This window comes from Musca autumnalis, unplaced genomic scaffold (assembly GCF_047663935.1).
Source record: "Musca autumnalis isolate F117 unplaced genomic scaffold, ASM4766393v1 scaffold_2, whole genome shotgun sequence".
Lineage (NCBI taxonomy): Eukaryota > Metazoa > Arthropoda > Insecta > Diptera > Muscidae > Musca > Musca autumnalis.
Window position 1 is genome coordinate 226,275,890 of NW_027411755.1, and position 15,492 is coordinate 226,291,381.

Genomic DNA, 15,492 nt, shown 5'->3' on the forward strand with positions numbered 1-15,492 from the left:
AAGTTGCAAGCTGGCACAAGAAACAAGGTAGATGCATCGGTGAATTGCTACACTAAAAATAATTTAAAATGTAAAAATTTGTAAACAAGGCGGAAAAATTAAATTTGTTTTGATGTACAAAGTTGATTTTAATCAACCAAGACTAATATTTATGATGTCTAAACAATAAAATAATTCGTTTATTTATTTTAGATGGGCAAACTGCGATAAAATAATTCTTTATTTTATCTTTAGTTAGCATTAGTAGCATAATGTGCTAACATTTTCAGTATTAAACAATACATTTGTAATTTGACGTATGTTTTTTGAGACGAATTCAATTTACAAAAAATTCTTTTAATGTTTCGCATTTGTTAAGATGGGCTGATGCATCTACCTTGGTAATTGTGCTATGAACAAAAATCAGCTGACTGTCATTTAAATCCTCCAAAATGTATATCTAAATGCAATGAGATTTGTACTGGATTTATTAAATCCAGTCGAGGATTTATGGCTAGTCTAAATGAGCTATAAGTGTTAGTAAATAAGAGTTGTATTTGAAGACAAACTGCCTGGTGTAAACGCCTAGTAAGACTAATAGCAAAATATGCCTTGGATAGATCTGGCAACACCAATTACTTATCAGAAATGACAGAAACATATGTTTTTTCTTTTATTATTTTATTTTTGTAAAGAGAGAAAAGGATTGTGCGCCGGATTGTTGTGAAATTGATTGGCTACAAAATAATACAAATAACTGGCAGCAGAGGAAAAATTTTATAAATTTAACATCGCTGCGGAATATATATTCGAAAATGTTACGTTTAATAAATCCCAAGGCTTTAAAAGTCGCAGTTGGTATAAATAGGCAGTGGGTTGCATGCATCAGTCAATCGGCCACTGTAGGACAGCAAACAGAAGTCCAGACTTCCGTTTCATCATCTGAGCGTATGTTTGGAGAAATTAACTTGAAAAAAGATACTTGTTATGATTATCCTTCCCATTGTTGAGTTATGTTGAGGTTATGTAAACACTATTGTTTTCCTCTTCTTTTTCTCCAACAGAATTCAGACAGAAACGCATTAAGCTCAACATCAAATCAGATAATGTGGAAGGACGGCCCTTATATTTGGATGCCCAGGCCACAACACCTTTGGTAAGTGTAGAAATGTGTTAAATGTTGGAATTGTTTGTTTAATGTTGTGTTTTGTAGGATTTGCGCGTTTTGGATGCTATGCTGCCCTATCTAACAAACTATTACGGCAATCCACATTCTCGCACTCATGCCTATGGCTGGGAAACAGAAACAGCCGTCGAAAAGGCTCGTGAACAAGTTGCCGCCATCATTGGCGCCGAACCTAAGGAGATTATTTTCACATCTGGTGCCACAGAATCAAATAACATAGCCGTTAAAGGTGTAGCAAGGTGAGTATGCGAAATTAAATGGTGAATGTTCGGGACGGATAGAATTGTACGCAAGCTATAAAAAATCCTTCGACAGAAATTTACCAATTTTTTTATGGAATAATTTTGATTTTCAGCAAGTTTAAAATAGACACATGTGCAGTTTAAGGGTTCCACGCTAAAAATTTAATTTTTTGTAATTACTCTGCCTTTAACTGTGTAATCTTAAATGCGTGCCTTGGCTTATAGTTCCTTTACCGACCCACCGCAGAAAATTATGGAAATTTCATACCGATTCTAACGATGTATTACTTTTGTTGCGGAAATGTATACTTCCCGTGATATAGGCCTCCAGAGTTCCGAAAATTCCCTTGTTAACTTCGAAAAATTTACGACTTTAAAGAAAATTGTGTTCGCGTACCAGAAATTTGCTCCTATCTATAGGAAAAAGTCCTAAACCCCAGCCGAAGGTCGGCCTATTAAGAAAACTTACGATTTAAAGGAAATTTTTGTATTTTTTTCTGCGAAGGGTCGGTAAAGGAAATTTGTTTCGAGTTCCTTATATTTATGTATATTTTAAATAAATTCTTTAGATTTGATGTGAGGTTTTACATGTGCAACATCCAAAAAGCTTCGAATAGGTCAAAACGTTTAGTGATTCTCATTTAAGTTTCGGAACGTCAGGCTCCATATTCTCTATTAAAAGTTTATATCATCGTATTCGGGATAATAAGACTCAATCTGGGTGGTGCGCTCGGACTAAAACTCTTATTCATATTGGCTTCTTGTTTTTCACAGATTTTATGGTTCAAAGAAGAAGCATGTCATCACCACACAAACTGAACACAAGTGTGTTTTGGATTCTTGTCGTGCCCTGGAAAATGAGGGATTCCGTGTAACATATTTGCCTGTGCAAACAAATGGCATCATTGATATGAAAGAATTGGAGGAAGCAATAACCCCAGAAACTTCATTGGTATCCATAATGACAGTCAACAATGAAATTGGTAACATACCAACACATATTACAATTTCCCCAAAATAAAATTTAATATTCATGCTTTCAGGTGTAAAACAACCCATTGCCGACATTGGCGCCTTGTGTCGTTCCAAGAAAGTCTTCTTCCACACTGATGCCGCCCAGGCTGTGGGAAAGATTCCACTTGACGTCAATTCCATGAATATTGATTTAATGTCAATTTCTGGTCACAAAATCTATGGCCCTAAAGGAGTTGGTGCCCTTTACGTGCGTCGTCGTCCACGTGTTCGTTTGGAACCCATTCAAAGTGGTGGTGGTCAAGAAAGAGGTTTACGTAGTGGTACAGTGCCAGCACCGCTGGTTGTTGGTTTAGGCGCAGCTGCGGAGTTAGCACAAAAAGAAATGGAATACGATACAAAATGGATTAATTTCCTATCGAAACGTCTCTTCGATCGTATAACAACAGCATTGCCAAATGTTATACGTAATGGAGATCCCAAAGAAACCTATAATGGTTGTCTTAATCTATCATTTGCCTATGTTGAGGGTGAATCGCTGTTGATGGCATTAAAGGATGTGGCCTTGTCATCGGGTTCAGCATGTACTTCTGCTTCGTTGGAACCCTCGTATGTTTTGAGAGCTATTGGCACGGATGAAGATTTGGCACACAGTTCTATAAGGTAGGCTTAAAGGTTTCTGTAGGAGTTTTTTACAGTTGGCTTTTAAAAATTAGTTTTTTGTTTTTAGATTTGGTATTGGCCGTTTCACAACTATCGAAGAAATCGACTATACAGCAGATAAATGTATACAACATGTTGAAAGATTGCGTGAAATGTCTCCACTTTGGGAAATGGTACAAGAGGGTATTGATTTGAAAAATATCCAATGGTCACAGCATTAATTGCCATCACAGAGAATGTCTGCTCTGTATAAACTAAAAATGTGGATAACAAAAAACACCATTTGTAGGCTTTAGAATTCCTATTCCGTTTGCCTTTGAAAGGCTCTTATATCGTTCGTTTTATGTTCTTTAAATTTTATGATTTAATTAGTTACCTTCATTCTCCCCTCTATTGTAATTTACTATGCAAAATATGTTTAAGGCACAGAATATAATAATGTATGCAATAAAAAACGAGATTCAAGACAATATAAAAAAGAATTTTTTAACGATTTTGTGGACCCTTGATGTGGATTTTTTTAAAGATTTTTGGTGGACCCTTGACCAACAATAAACTTTAAATTTCTAAAGATTTTTTGGTGGACCCTGGACCAACAATAAACGTGGATCTTTTAAAGGATTTTTTGGTGCACCCTTGACCAACAATAAACGTGTATTTTTTAAAAGATTTTTTGGAGGACCCTTGACCAATAATAAACGTGAATTTGTTAAAGATTTTTTGGTGGACCCTTGACCAACAATAAACGTGGATTTGTCTAAAGATTTTTTGGTCGACTCTTGACCAACAACAAACGTGGATTTTTTAAAGATTTTTTGGTGGATCCTTGAGCAACAACAAACGTGGATTTTTTAAAGATTTTTGGTGGATCCTTGACCAACAACAAACGTGGATTTTTTAAAGATTTTTGGTGGATCCTTGACCAACAACAAACGTGGATTTTTTAAAAAAGAATAAACGTGATTTTTTAAAGATTTTTTGGTGAATCCTTGACCAACAATAAACGTGGATTTTTTAAAAAAGAATAAACTTGATTTTTTTTAAAGATTTTTTGGTGGATCCTTGACCAACAACAAACGTGGATTTTTTACAGATTTTTTTGGTGGACCCTTGACCAAAAATAAACGTGGATTTTTTAAAGATTGTTTTGTGGATTCTTAACCAACAATATACGTGGATTTTTTAAAGATTTTTGGTGGACCCTTGACCAACAATAAATGTGGATTTTTTAAAGATCTTTTGGTGGACCCTTGACCAATAATAAACGTGGATCTTTTAAAACGATTTTTAGGTGGGCCCTTGACCAACAATAAACCTGGATTTTTTTAAGATTTGTTGGTGGACCCTTGAAAAGCAATAAACGTAAATTTTTATTAAAGATTTTTGGTGGACCCTTGACCAGCAATAAACGTGGATTTTTTAAAGATTTTTTGGTGGTCCCTTGACCAACAAACAAAAAACGTGGATTTTTTTAAAGATTTGTTGGTGGATCCTTGACCAACAATAAACGTGGATTTTTTTTAAAGATTTGTTGGTGGATCCTTGACCAACAATAAACGTGGATTTTTTTAAAGATTTGTTGGTGGTCCTTTGGCCAACAAACAAAAAACGTGGATTTTTTGAAGTCATTTTTGTGAACCCAAAGGCAACAAAAAACTTGGATTTTTTTACAGATTGGTGGTGGATAGCAATAAACGAGGAATTTTGTAAAGATTTTTTGGTTGAACAAAGATAATAATAAACGGGGATTTTTTAAAAGATTTTTTTGTGGACCAAAGATAACAATAATGGGGATTCTTCTAAGGTCACAAATACAACAATAAACTCGATTTTTTAAGATTTCTTGTTTGAAATTGTGTGTGGAAGACAGTACTTGGATTTCCGATTACGATATAATTTTTTTCTTGGGAAAGTCTATGCTTCCCCGCTTCCTGGATGGTTGGCACGATAGATAAATTCCTATTTTGGTCCACTTTCCGTTCAAACACATTTTGATTTTTTTGGGAAGCTATGATCTTGCTGTTATTTCTTCAGTCCAACCTAATACATTTTGGTTATAAACAAATCTTGGGCCTAATTATGTGATTCGATTCGATCAAGAATTTACTCGTGAATAAGTTTTCGACACAAGAAAAAAACGGCATGATAAGACTCGATCGAAATCACTGATCGAATGTTTCGAGAGTAACCGGTAATCGAACTATGTGTTCTTTGGGGAAAGTTATGAAGGTAGATGTCAAAAAAATGTGTTTATTTCAAATCAAAAACTAAAAAACAAAATTATGAATGAAAAAATGTAAATATTTGTGGAATTTTTTGAACAATACATTGAATAATAATTTCGGACTGAAGTTGTGCTAAGAAAATATGAAAATTATTAATGTTTGCAAAATTGTTTTGTCATTCTTGTTACAGATTGCTAATACATCTACCTTAATAATTCTCTCTCAAAATAAATGAGAGAATTTGGTGGGTGTTTTGCATTAGCCTCTCTGAGAGAGTATTTCCTTTGGTAAACAACGGGGGATGAACTATTTAAAATGCACTTTATTAAAAGTTGTTCACCTATAAAATAAAGCCTATTAATATTAAATAATTTTTTGTTTTGCAGAAATGCTTATTTTTTCAACTTATATTTTAATGACTGCAAACACTAATTTTTGGTTAATGATAGCATGCATATGTATTTATTTTAATTACAATTTTATCACAATTTCTTAAAACGACTGAAAAGGACTTTTCCAAATTTCTCTTATTTTGTGTAAAAAATGCTCACAATTATTTACTAATATCAGTTTTCCTCTATAAACCGTCAATAAACAACAATTTTTTACATTATAAACACAAATAAAATAAGAAATCTTTCATTTTGTTTGTTTACGATAGGCCATTTGGCTACGAGAAATTACTCGCAAATTTATGCTCAATTTCTCGATAATTTTACTCGATAACGAATGTTGTCATCCCAACTATGAGTACTCGGGTCGAAACAACTCGATGTCGAATCACGTAATTAGGCCCCTTATCTAACACTTTTTCCATATAAAATTGATAAACACAAAAATGCCGATTGTTTTCGTTTTAATTTTCACAAAAAATGTGACGAAAATGTTTTATTCGTTTATTTATTACAACAACAATGTCTCCGCAGTACCATTAAATATAGTAGTATTTCTTAATTATTTGTATCTTAAACAATACAAAACGATAATGACAAGCTTAAATGGAAATGTTTCAGGTTAAGAGAGGTCACATTTATATACAAAATAAAACATGCAGCTAGCTTTTACACATCTACATACATACATATATGAAATGGAGGGGCTAAATATTGAGTAATTCAAATTAGGTAGACCATAAAAAGAAATACCAAGTAGAGACCCTCTCCATTGGACGATGAAATTTCAATAATTTATTTCTGTATAATTTTGAAAACGATGACACAAATCGGTCGTTGTAAGTGTGCGTAAAAAGTGAATGAATATCATCTATTAATTTCCAATGCATTTTGCGAATACAAAGGTTAATTTCCAATTATAAAGGTTGATGGTCGTCGTCGTCGTCGTAGAAGAAACCGGTTTTTGGTTTGTCGTATGTTATTTAATGTTTGTATGTTACTGTGTCACGGTTAGCTAAATTAACTGGCATTCATTCATATTGCGACACCGTTAATTTCCCTTTTTTTAGAAATTTTCAAATATTGAAAAAAATGCACTTTCCTTAATTTGATTTTTTGGCAGCAGCTTTCTTACTATCACCACCTCCGCCAAGCATCTTACGGCGTTGGGCAAACATATGCAAATACAGTTGGGGGAACAGGGGGATATAACCCAACATCACAATCCACAGCAGGGCAAAGTAGGAGAAGGTCATATTGTAGATATTGGGCATTTCAATGGACCACACAGTATTCGTTTTGGCGTAGTTTTGTGCCCACCAGAAACACAACAACTCACCGGTAACTCCAATTGGATAGAGGGCAATAAAGGTGGTGTAGCGCAGGAAGACCAAAATGTGGGGCACAAATTTGACAATGTTCAACGCGTAATAACCGTATCTGATTATTTCCGTTACTGACCAGGCAAACAGAGCAATAGGTAGACCAGGGGACACCTTAGCAGTAGGTGTGGCCATTACAACACCAACAACAACCATCATGCGACTGAACACTTGGAATAGAGTAAGAACTGGATTCGATTTCACCAAACCAAAAGCAGCATTTAAAATTTCCACAAAAGCAGCATTTTGGAAAATGATGACAGAGACGCGAGTATAATCCCATAATGTTATACCGTTTCTGAATTCAGGGCCTTGAATCAGATAGTAATTAATTAATTGATAGAGTATGTAGCTCCAGCCAACCACCTGTGCAGCATTGTAAATAAATAGATATCCCTTTACAGCTGCACTTTGTTCTTTGGCTGGGGAAGCTGCTTTTCCGGATTTCGGTGCCGCCATGACTTTATCTGTACTTCTGCCGATAGACTAAACTAAAAGCTTGTTGTGATCGCACTATATGTTATAGATTAATAGAGTGTCGTCTAATGGATTCGATTTTTTTCATCAAAATCACTTTCTCTTAGTTGCTGCTTTTTCTTCAACATTCACTACCAAGTGATAGCCATGGAGTGAGAAAATTGAAATTACGGTGCTGCCATATCAGTTGCTGTTGTAGCAACGCAAATATGTCCGTTCGTGTATTATTACAATTATCAGGTTCTGGTTCCTATGTATCCAGACTCAAGAATTCTGCAACCTGAACTTTTGCGTCCATAAGGAATCAGGGGACAGGTGAGTGTGATTAGCTGGGCAGCTAAACAAATGCAGTGTATGGTGTGGTCCCAATCCACATGTTGGGAATGTGTTGGGTATCGCTAAAACCACTCGTCTCTGCCGTGGCAGCTGGCGTTCTTCTGCTGCGATGGATGGGGATGGTCTCCAATTGCGGGATTCACACTGTATGTACATATGGCAGGTTTGAATCTTCTTCCACTACGTAGTGCTAACCTTTTCAGATGTAGATAGATTGAGAAAAGAATACATGTTAATTAACGTTAAATAATTGTTATTTTTTATTTAACCCTCCGTTGGATACCTGGGTCTGGCCAGGCCTTTTTTTTATAATACTCAAAAGCGTCTGGTCAGACCCAGGAGCCCAACGGAGGGTTAACTAATATTCTAAAAAAGAACAAATAAACAATGATAACAACATATAATAAGAAAACAATATCAACATCATATTATAACAATTATAAAACTACATTTAATTATTTAAACAATAACATATACACAAAGAATTTTGATTAACACCCAAAAAATTAAGCTCTTCAAAACTTCTTTTATAATTATCCTGTCAAAATAAAAAAGAAACCATAAAAACAATATTAATCTCACCAATAATTCCATGAAATTCATAATATTCCTAATCCATAGAACAATAATGTTGAACCAATATGGAAATTCATTTAATTCCAATTCCATAAGTTCAACAGCTCTTTGTTCTATTTTTGATTGGGCTTTGCGAAAAATTTGCCAAAGAATTGCTGAAAGTTTTTTACCTCCACACCAGAGGCATGTTGAAATTGCTGCAATTATCAAAATCAGCAATATTTTTGCAATCCGAAAGGCAAATATTCCGATTCGCCCAAGCAAAAACAGAAATCTATAAATACATATATACAAATGTTAACATTTATTTAAAAACGTTAATATTTGCAAATTCACATCATACTTACCTGTAGCTAGTTCTTGCACGATTTCCTAATTCGCTATTGGTATTTAGCGTTTCCGGCATTGTTTTGTATTGATTTTCTATTTTGTTTTTCTTGAAGAAATATATTCCTTCTGGTTTGTTTGTTATTTTTTCTGTAACTATTATTTTGATATTTTGTTATGACAATTTGCCATAGACTTTAAAAAATAGGGATTCCAAAATTAAAATTTAATATTGGTTAGTTTGTAAAATTGCATAAAATTGGAGAAATATTTATTAATTTGAACTGGCAATCAGCGGAAAAACGTGTCGCGTAAAGTGAGAACATGTGATTGTGCTAAATATGTGTCTTTTTTCATTTCAATTGTAAAATGTGTCGTTGCTGCAATCCCTATTGTTCGAATGATTGTCATACAATTTTCAAAATGATTAGATTGACAATTGTTTTGATTGAAAATCGAATATTTCATCATTTTGGCAGATATCGGATAAATTTAGATGGACCATCCGTGAAAGTGAATGGACAGATGCGTTAAATTTTCGGATCGTTATATATAATTGTGTATGATATTGGAAAAAAACTTTTTGTCAAAATTTTCAATTAAAATTCACCAAAACGCGACGCGGTACAATAAAGAATATGCACAATATGCTGAGCAAGATCTATTTATCATTCACGATGCTGAGATTAAGATTGTACAAGAAGAAACGAGTGAATGAGCTACATTCATACATACACATATACATATGGTTGTGTTGTCAAATGTCATACAATTTTATTGGATGCGCCGACTTCTATATTCATCATCCCATCTAATTTAAGGCAAATACATGCATGTCCATATCGTCCTGCTAACAGGACATTCATGTGAACTTTGTGGAAAGTGATCTCAAAGAAACTTCTATTGCATTGAGCTTTTATCAATGAGCTATGTATGTGTTGGTATTGTGTTGCAAAAACGCACCCATTTTTGTGGGATGCACCGAGTTCTGTGCAGGACTTTTATCTAATACACATGCACAGTACCCTAAGGTGTGGGCTGCTGAGCCGGTACGGAAAATCATGATTTATGATCGTGTGGGTCAGGATATTATTTCTCCCATAATTTCAGTAAAGGAGCTAAGAGAGTTGGGTGTTACGCTGCATGTGTAAGTAACTTCAATATTAACAACAACGAATGCATATTAAATATTCTCACTATCCCTTTTTATTTTTGACAATTACATTCTGATCGTGATTCCATATCCATGTGTGTGCCGGCTATCTACTTCTGTATGCCCACTGAAGAGAATCTCGATCGTATACAAAAAGATTTTCAAAATGGCCTTTATGATTTAGCTGCCAGTTCATTGCAGGCCGGTTGTGTATATATGTATCAACACTCAATATGTTAATTTCATCAGTTTAGAGGATGTTTTCTATATTCTGAAAAATTAAAAGTCTGATCAATTATCATATTATTATGATGAAATGGAAGCCTTAATTGTAGATTCACTTTTTCCGTTTTTGTAACATTGGGAAATGTAGCAATGGGATGCTCGTTCCAATCTCTTTCACATGGATGCTACTCAGGCTGGTGCTGTATTTAGTTTTCAACGTCCAACCGCTGTTACTTGATCGTAATATAATATATTAGAAGCTCTTGGTAGCCTCTTTGGTAGAAAACACTGATTGGTCTTCTATTAGACTTTGTCATAGTAAATGAAATACCATTTGGTTTTCTGTAGTGCGATTCTCTAACTCATTTTTTGAGTTACCGACATGGTAGGTATTTGTTCTACCATGAGTTACCGACAAAAATCGGTAAAATTAAAACGCAAAATTATGAATGAAAAGTTCAAATAAAAGTTGACAACACTCTTGATATCGGTAGAACTTTGCGACAACTTTTTATTCGTCGCTAGCTTACCGAAAAACATCGGTAATTACCGAAATTATAAGCAATTTAATTCTACCGACAATTGTCGGTGACTCAAAAAATTAGTTAGAGAATCGCACTACTGATGGAATACCATTACGTCGGTATATAGAAGACCACTAGGTATTCTTATAAATAAGACCATTAGGTTTTTTATAGAAGGCTATAAAGTATTCGCAAAGAAAATAGATTTTTTATTGTTAAAATCTTGAAACAAACTCACGCTTTCGGTCTTTTTACTTGCTTTAAAAACTGTTACAAGTCCATGTTTAAGGCCTCTTATCTCTCTATCTCGCCCTTTTCTCAGGTACCCGAAAAAAGCGAAAACGCTGCGATTTGGATCCCAACGATATTTTTGGCAAATCAAAAAGGCAGTTCATTTCCCATAACAAACATCACATACTTTTATCACATACCATCACCATCTTCATGCACACATCACCCTGTAGCCGCATCTATAATCAACTCATCCATAACCGACATCACATCTTACATCGCTTCCATACCATCGCCGAATCCATAACCGGAACACCCTTTTCAACAACACACTTAGCCACATTCTTCATCTACAAACAAATAACCCAATGTACACAACAATATCATCATCTCTAGAATGCACATATGTAATTCAATAGTCTGGATGACCACAATGGACCTCAAGGTCTCCGAGTGGAGTGGCTGCCAGTACGGCGGTACGCATCCTAATCTATCGTGCAGACCTATTGTGTTGCAAAAAACGCATCCCTTTTCTGTGTGATGCACCGAATTCTATGCGGCACTTTTATCTAATACACACCCAGCAAAATGTTCGAAGCCAAAGATGCCATTCAATCATGGGTGCAAGTGTTCTGGCATGTCATCTTCTTAGCATCTTCATCGATGAATTTTATATGAGCGTGGACCCCAAAAGATGCTATTCATTTTTGGATCCAAAGCATGTCATTTACACCAATGCTTTGACATGTCATTTTCACCAATGCTTTGGCATGTCATTTCCACCAATGCTTTGGCATGTCATTTCCACCAATGCCTTGTTATGTCATTTTCAAACCCAACCCTTTGCCATGACATTATCATTACGACGAGAGTTTTAAAAACGTTGGTTGTGATTTCAAGTCTCCGACAACATCAAGCCTATTTTAAATAATTAATCTTATATGTATATTTAGGAAATTTGACTAAATAAAAACACAAAATTCATCTTTATTGGACCGATGGAATGGGTTCAAATACTGAAGAAAAGATCGGATCTTTCACGACTTCGTTTGCATGAGTTCAAATGCTAATGAAAAGATCGGATCTTTTACGAGTTCCTTTGCATGGGTTGAAATGCTAATGAAAAAATCGGATCTTTCGCGACTTAGTTTGAACCAATGCAAAAGATGCCATGAAACAACATCATAGCATGGAACTCCTTCCATCAAATTTTGACATTCTCAGCAGCCTACATGGAAAATCTTGATTTATGATCGTGTGGATCAGGGCACTATTTCCCCATCATTTCAATAAAGGAACTAATACTATGTTTACATTTACGAAATCCACTCGATTTCAACTGTCAATTCCATTGCTCAAACGTCAAATGAAATCCAATAGATTTCAGATGAGTTTTCATTTGACGTATACACAAAGGAATTGACAGATGAATTCGAGTGGATTTCGTAAATGTAAACTGTATATACGTATAAAGTTGTAAAAACATCCAACGTTCGAGTAAGTTTTGTGCGATTTCTGGTAGAAAAATAAAAGATAAAGCCCTGCAAAGTTTAATTTTTTCTTTATTCTTCTACCAGAATTGAAACAAAACTTTTTCTCAAACGTTTCAATTTGAAATACATGTATTCTGTTTATGTATTTTTGAACGCACACGCAACACGCAAAGTTTTAGGTTTTGGACATTGAGTTATCGTACAGACCTATTTTTTGTTGACTTCAAACCATGGCATGCTTCAAACATATCCAATAATCAAGGTAGATGCATATGTGCCGCTGATGGAACATGAATTTTCAAAACAAGTTTTTGCTTATTTATGTGACAGAAATCAATTTGTTGAGTTAACTGGTGCTAAGTCTAATTGTCAGAATTTATTTTCTGGGCACCACAAGGATCTGTCCTTGAACCTCTCTTATTCATTCGATATCCAAATGATCTTCCGCGTCCCTTAAATTCTACGACTTGTGATTGCAAAAAAATGGAAGAATTGGATGCATTACCGACTATTGTGGTATCTCCCTTGTTTGACCACCCTCGCCAACCAACTGTACATGTAAAGGTAATATTTTCTTCTTCTATTAAAAGGCTTTGCCGTTGGAATACCCCTACTAGAAGCCGATATACATATTTACAAAGAATAAAACTTTGAATTTGTCTCCACATGAGCTTTACGACCCCTAAATATTATCCACCTATCACCAAAATCAATACGCTTCTTCCTCTGTGTTGCCTCTATCAACCCCCAAAATTTCGTGACTATACGATCAAAATTCCAACCTGTAGCGTGATTATAAAAAATTGAAAAATTTGATATATTACTGACTTTTGCGATATCTCGGTTGTTTGCCAACTTATACCCCGGTTACACTTAACCGGATTAACCCAGTGGGTTTGGATTTCAAATGTCAATTCCACAGCGCAAACGTCAAATAAGTCCTCTCGAAGTGGGTTAACCAGGCAAAAAACTCTAGTGTAACCGTACTATTACGCCAACATACTTTGCATCAGTGTAAAGATCTTTTCTTCTTCAATTGACGGACTTTTCTTTTGTCCCGGTCCACACTAGAGTGATTTCATTGAAAGAATTTCATGAAATTATGCTTCTCTAGATCGACTTCCATAGTAGAGTAAAATCATAAAATTGCTGTACTGGGGAATTCGATTTAAGAACGCCCAATTTCATGAATTTTTTTAATGAAATTCACGCTATTGTGGACCGGGAATACTCCAACCAGAAGCGGAGATATTCGAATAAGAAAAAAAAAACGTTGACTTTTCTCCACATAAGTTTTTGCTTATTCCGTCTACTGAATATTATCCGACCATCACCAAACTTAATAGAATTTTTCCTCTGTGGGACCCGCATCGACTCCCAAAAAAAATCGTGACGATCCGATCAAAACTGCGATCTGTAGCGTTATTACAAAAAAATCGGAAATGGGATGCTACATATCCGTTATTTGTCTACCTACGCCAACCTACTTTACATCATTGTAAAGGTGGGATATTCTACTTTCATTGTCAGGCTTTTCTTTTGGAAGCTCGCAACCGAAGCTGTGATTAAAATCGCAAAAATGAAAAGTTGGGTTGTATTAGCGACTATTGCGATATCTTCGTTGTTTGACCACCTACGACAACCTACTATACATCATTGTAAAGGTGATATTTTCTACTTTCATTGCTTTTGATATACCCTTATAGATGCGGAGATATTCGCTTTGAAATAAAACGGTGACTTTTTCTCCAAACAAGTTTTTTGCCCTTCCAACCCCTGAATATTATCCGACCATCACCGAAATCAATAGGCTTCCTCCCATCCGGGACCCCCATCAACACCCAAAATTGGTGACGATCCGATCAAAATTGCGACCTGTAGCGTGATTACAAGGTTTATATGGACATACGGACGGTCGACACACATAGCCACATCGACTCAGCTCGTCGAGACATTAGCTCTGTTCCAGAACTAAAAAGTTTTTACAATTTTTACCACTTTTACACATTTTGCGTTTCCGTACACAAAATTTACATGAAAATCGTTTACAACTTTTATAACTTTTACGAATTTTACCACTTTATAAAGTACGGGAACAGGCCAATTCATTTTGGTATATATAAAACCAACTTATAATACCCTCCCCACATAGTGGTGACGGGTATAATCAGAGTTGTGTTTGAAGAAAAATTGTCTGGTGTAAACGCCTAGTTAGATAAAACAAGACAATACGTCTGCATGGTACAAATACATTTATTATTATTATTATTGTACCATGTACGTCTGTTCGACATGGTAGAATAAGAAAAGGTAGCAGCAATACACAGCTGACTGAACTGGGTTGTAACGTTAGTGTCAAATTTCATATGACATTTTATACATTTATTTCTATTTTGATGTACATTAGGGACATATATTTTTTGAGAAAAAAATATATCAATCGGAAAAAACCATTTCCCAGAAAGACTTCTTCATATCAATGATATGTAACCTCTTCCAAGTTCGAACGATAAGCCGCGCAGTAAATCACCGCTTGTAGAGGCGATACAACGTTTGTTAATATGTGAGGTATTTTGTTAAAATTTAAAAAAATAAAGCCCTAATAAACATGTGCTTTTTTGATTTCTAAAACAAAACATTGAAACAGCTTCTACTTTTTTTATGAATTTCCAGCGACCCCAAACTTTTCTGCAAGAATTCTACTTTCTGCGAGAATTTATGCATTTAGTGGAATGATGTGGAAACATAAAAATTGAAAATTTAACGAATTTTCATTCATGTTTTCCAAAATATTCAACCAAATGTGAAAAATAATTATTTTTTTCAAATTCCAATAATTTATAGACATTTCCTTGTTTTGTTTACAAATACAGCTGGCAGTAACGTTACAAACAAAAACAAATTCCTTTGTGGTTGTTGTTCGAGTTGTATTTGTTGTAGTATTAACTTTACCTTATATTTGTTCTACCATGTCTGTTCGATAACCCATAAAGCTGGAAACAGATACAACGTTTGATTAAAGTTTTGCGTTGGGCGTCGAGAAAAAAACAACAACAACAGGGCGACGACGACACCAAAGTCCAGCGTTTATCTGTTTGTCGGCAAATAT

The 15,492-nt window shown here is 34.9% G+C and overlaps 2 protein-coding genes across 2 annotated transcripts; one reads left to right on the top strand and one right to left on the bottom strand.

Moving 5' to 3' along the window:
* The first annotated feature begins 637 nt into the window (after positions 1-637).
* Nfs1 (Nfs1 cysteine desulfurase) lies at positions 638-3,521 on the top strand. Its single transcript, XM_073970960.1, has 6 exons — positions 638-927; positions 1,044-1,135; positions 1,193-1,404; positions 2,182-2,390; positions 2,451-3,042; positions 3,110-3,521. The coding sequence occupies exons 1-6, from the start codon at positions 795-797 to the stop codon at positions 3,261-3,263; spliced, it is 1,392 nt and encodes a 463-aa protein (XP_073827061.1). The 5' UTR covers positions 638-794; the 3' UTR covers positions 3,264-3,521.
* A 2,594-nt stretch (positions 3,522-6,115) lies between these two features.
* Positions 6,116-7,667, bottom strand: Hacd1 (3-hydroxyacyl-CoA dehydratase 1). Its single transcript, XM_073970961.1, has one exon. The coding sequence runs from the start codon at positions 7,498-7,500 to the stop codon at positions 6,763-6,765; it is 738 nt and encodes a 245-aa protein (XP_073827062.1). The 5' UTR covers positions 7,501-7,667; the 3' UTR covers positions 6,116-6,762.
* Between the last annotated feature and the right edge of the window lie 7,825 nt (positions 7,668-15,492).

Excerpts from the sequence above, each read along its gene's own strand:
- Nfs1 (XM_073970960.1), top strand. The coding sequence starts at position 795 with ATGTTACGTTTAATAAATCCCAAGGCTTTAAAAGTCGCAGTTGGTATA. Across the intron at positions 928-1,043 it reads TTCCGTTTCATCATCTGAGC|AATTCAGACAGAAACGCATT; the intron begins GTATGTTTGGAG and ends TTTCTCCAACAG. Across the intron at positions 3,043-3,109 it reads TTGGCACACAGTTCTATAAG|ATTTGGTATTGGCCGTTTCA; the intron begins GTAGGCTTAAAG and ends TTTTGTTTTTAG.
- Hacd1 (XM_073970961.1), bottom strand. The coding sequence starts at position 7,500 with ATGGCGGCACCGAAATCCGGAAAAGCAGCTTCCCCAGCCAAAGAACAA.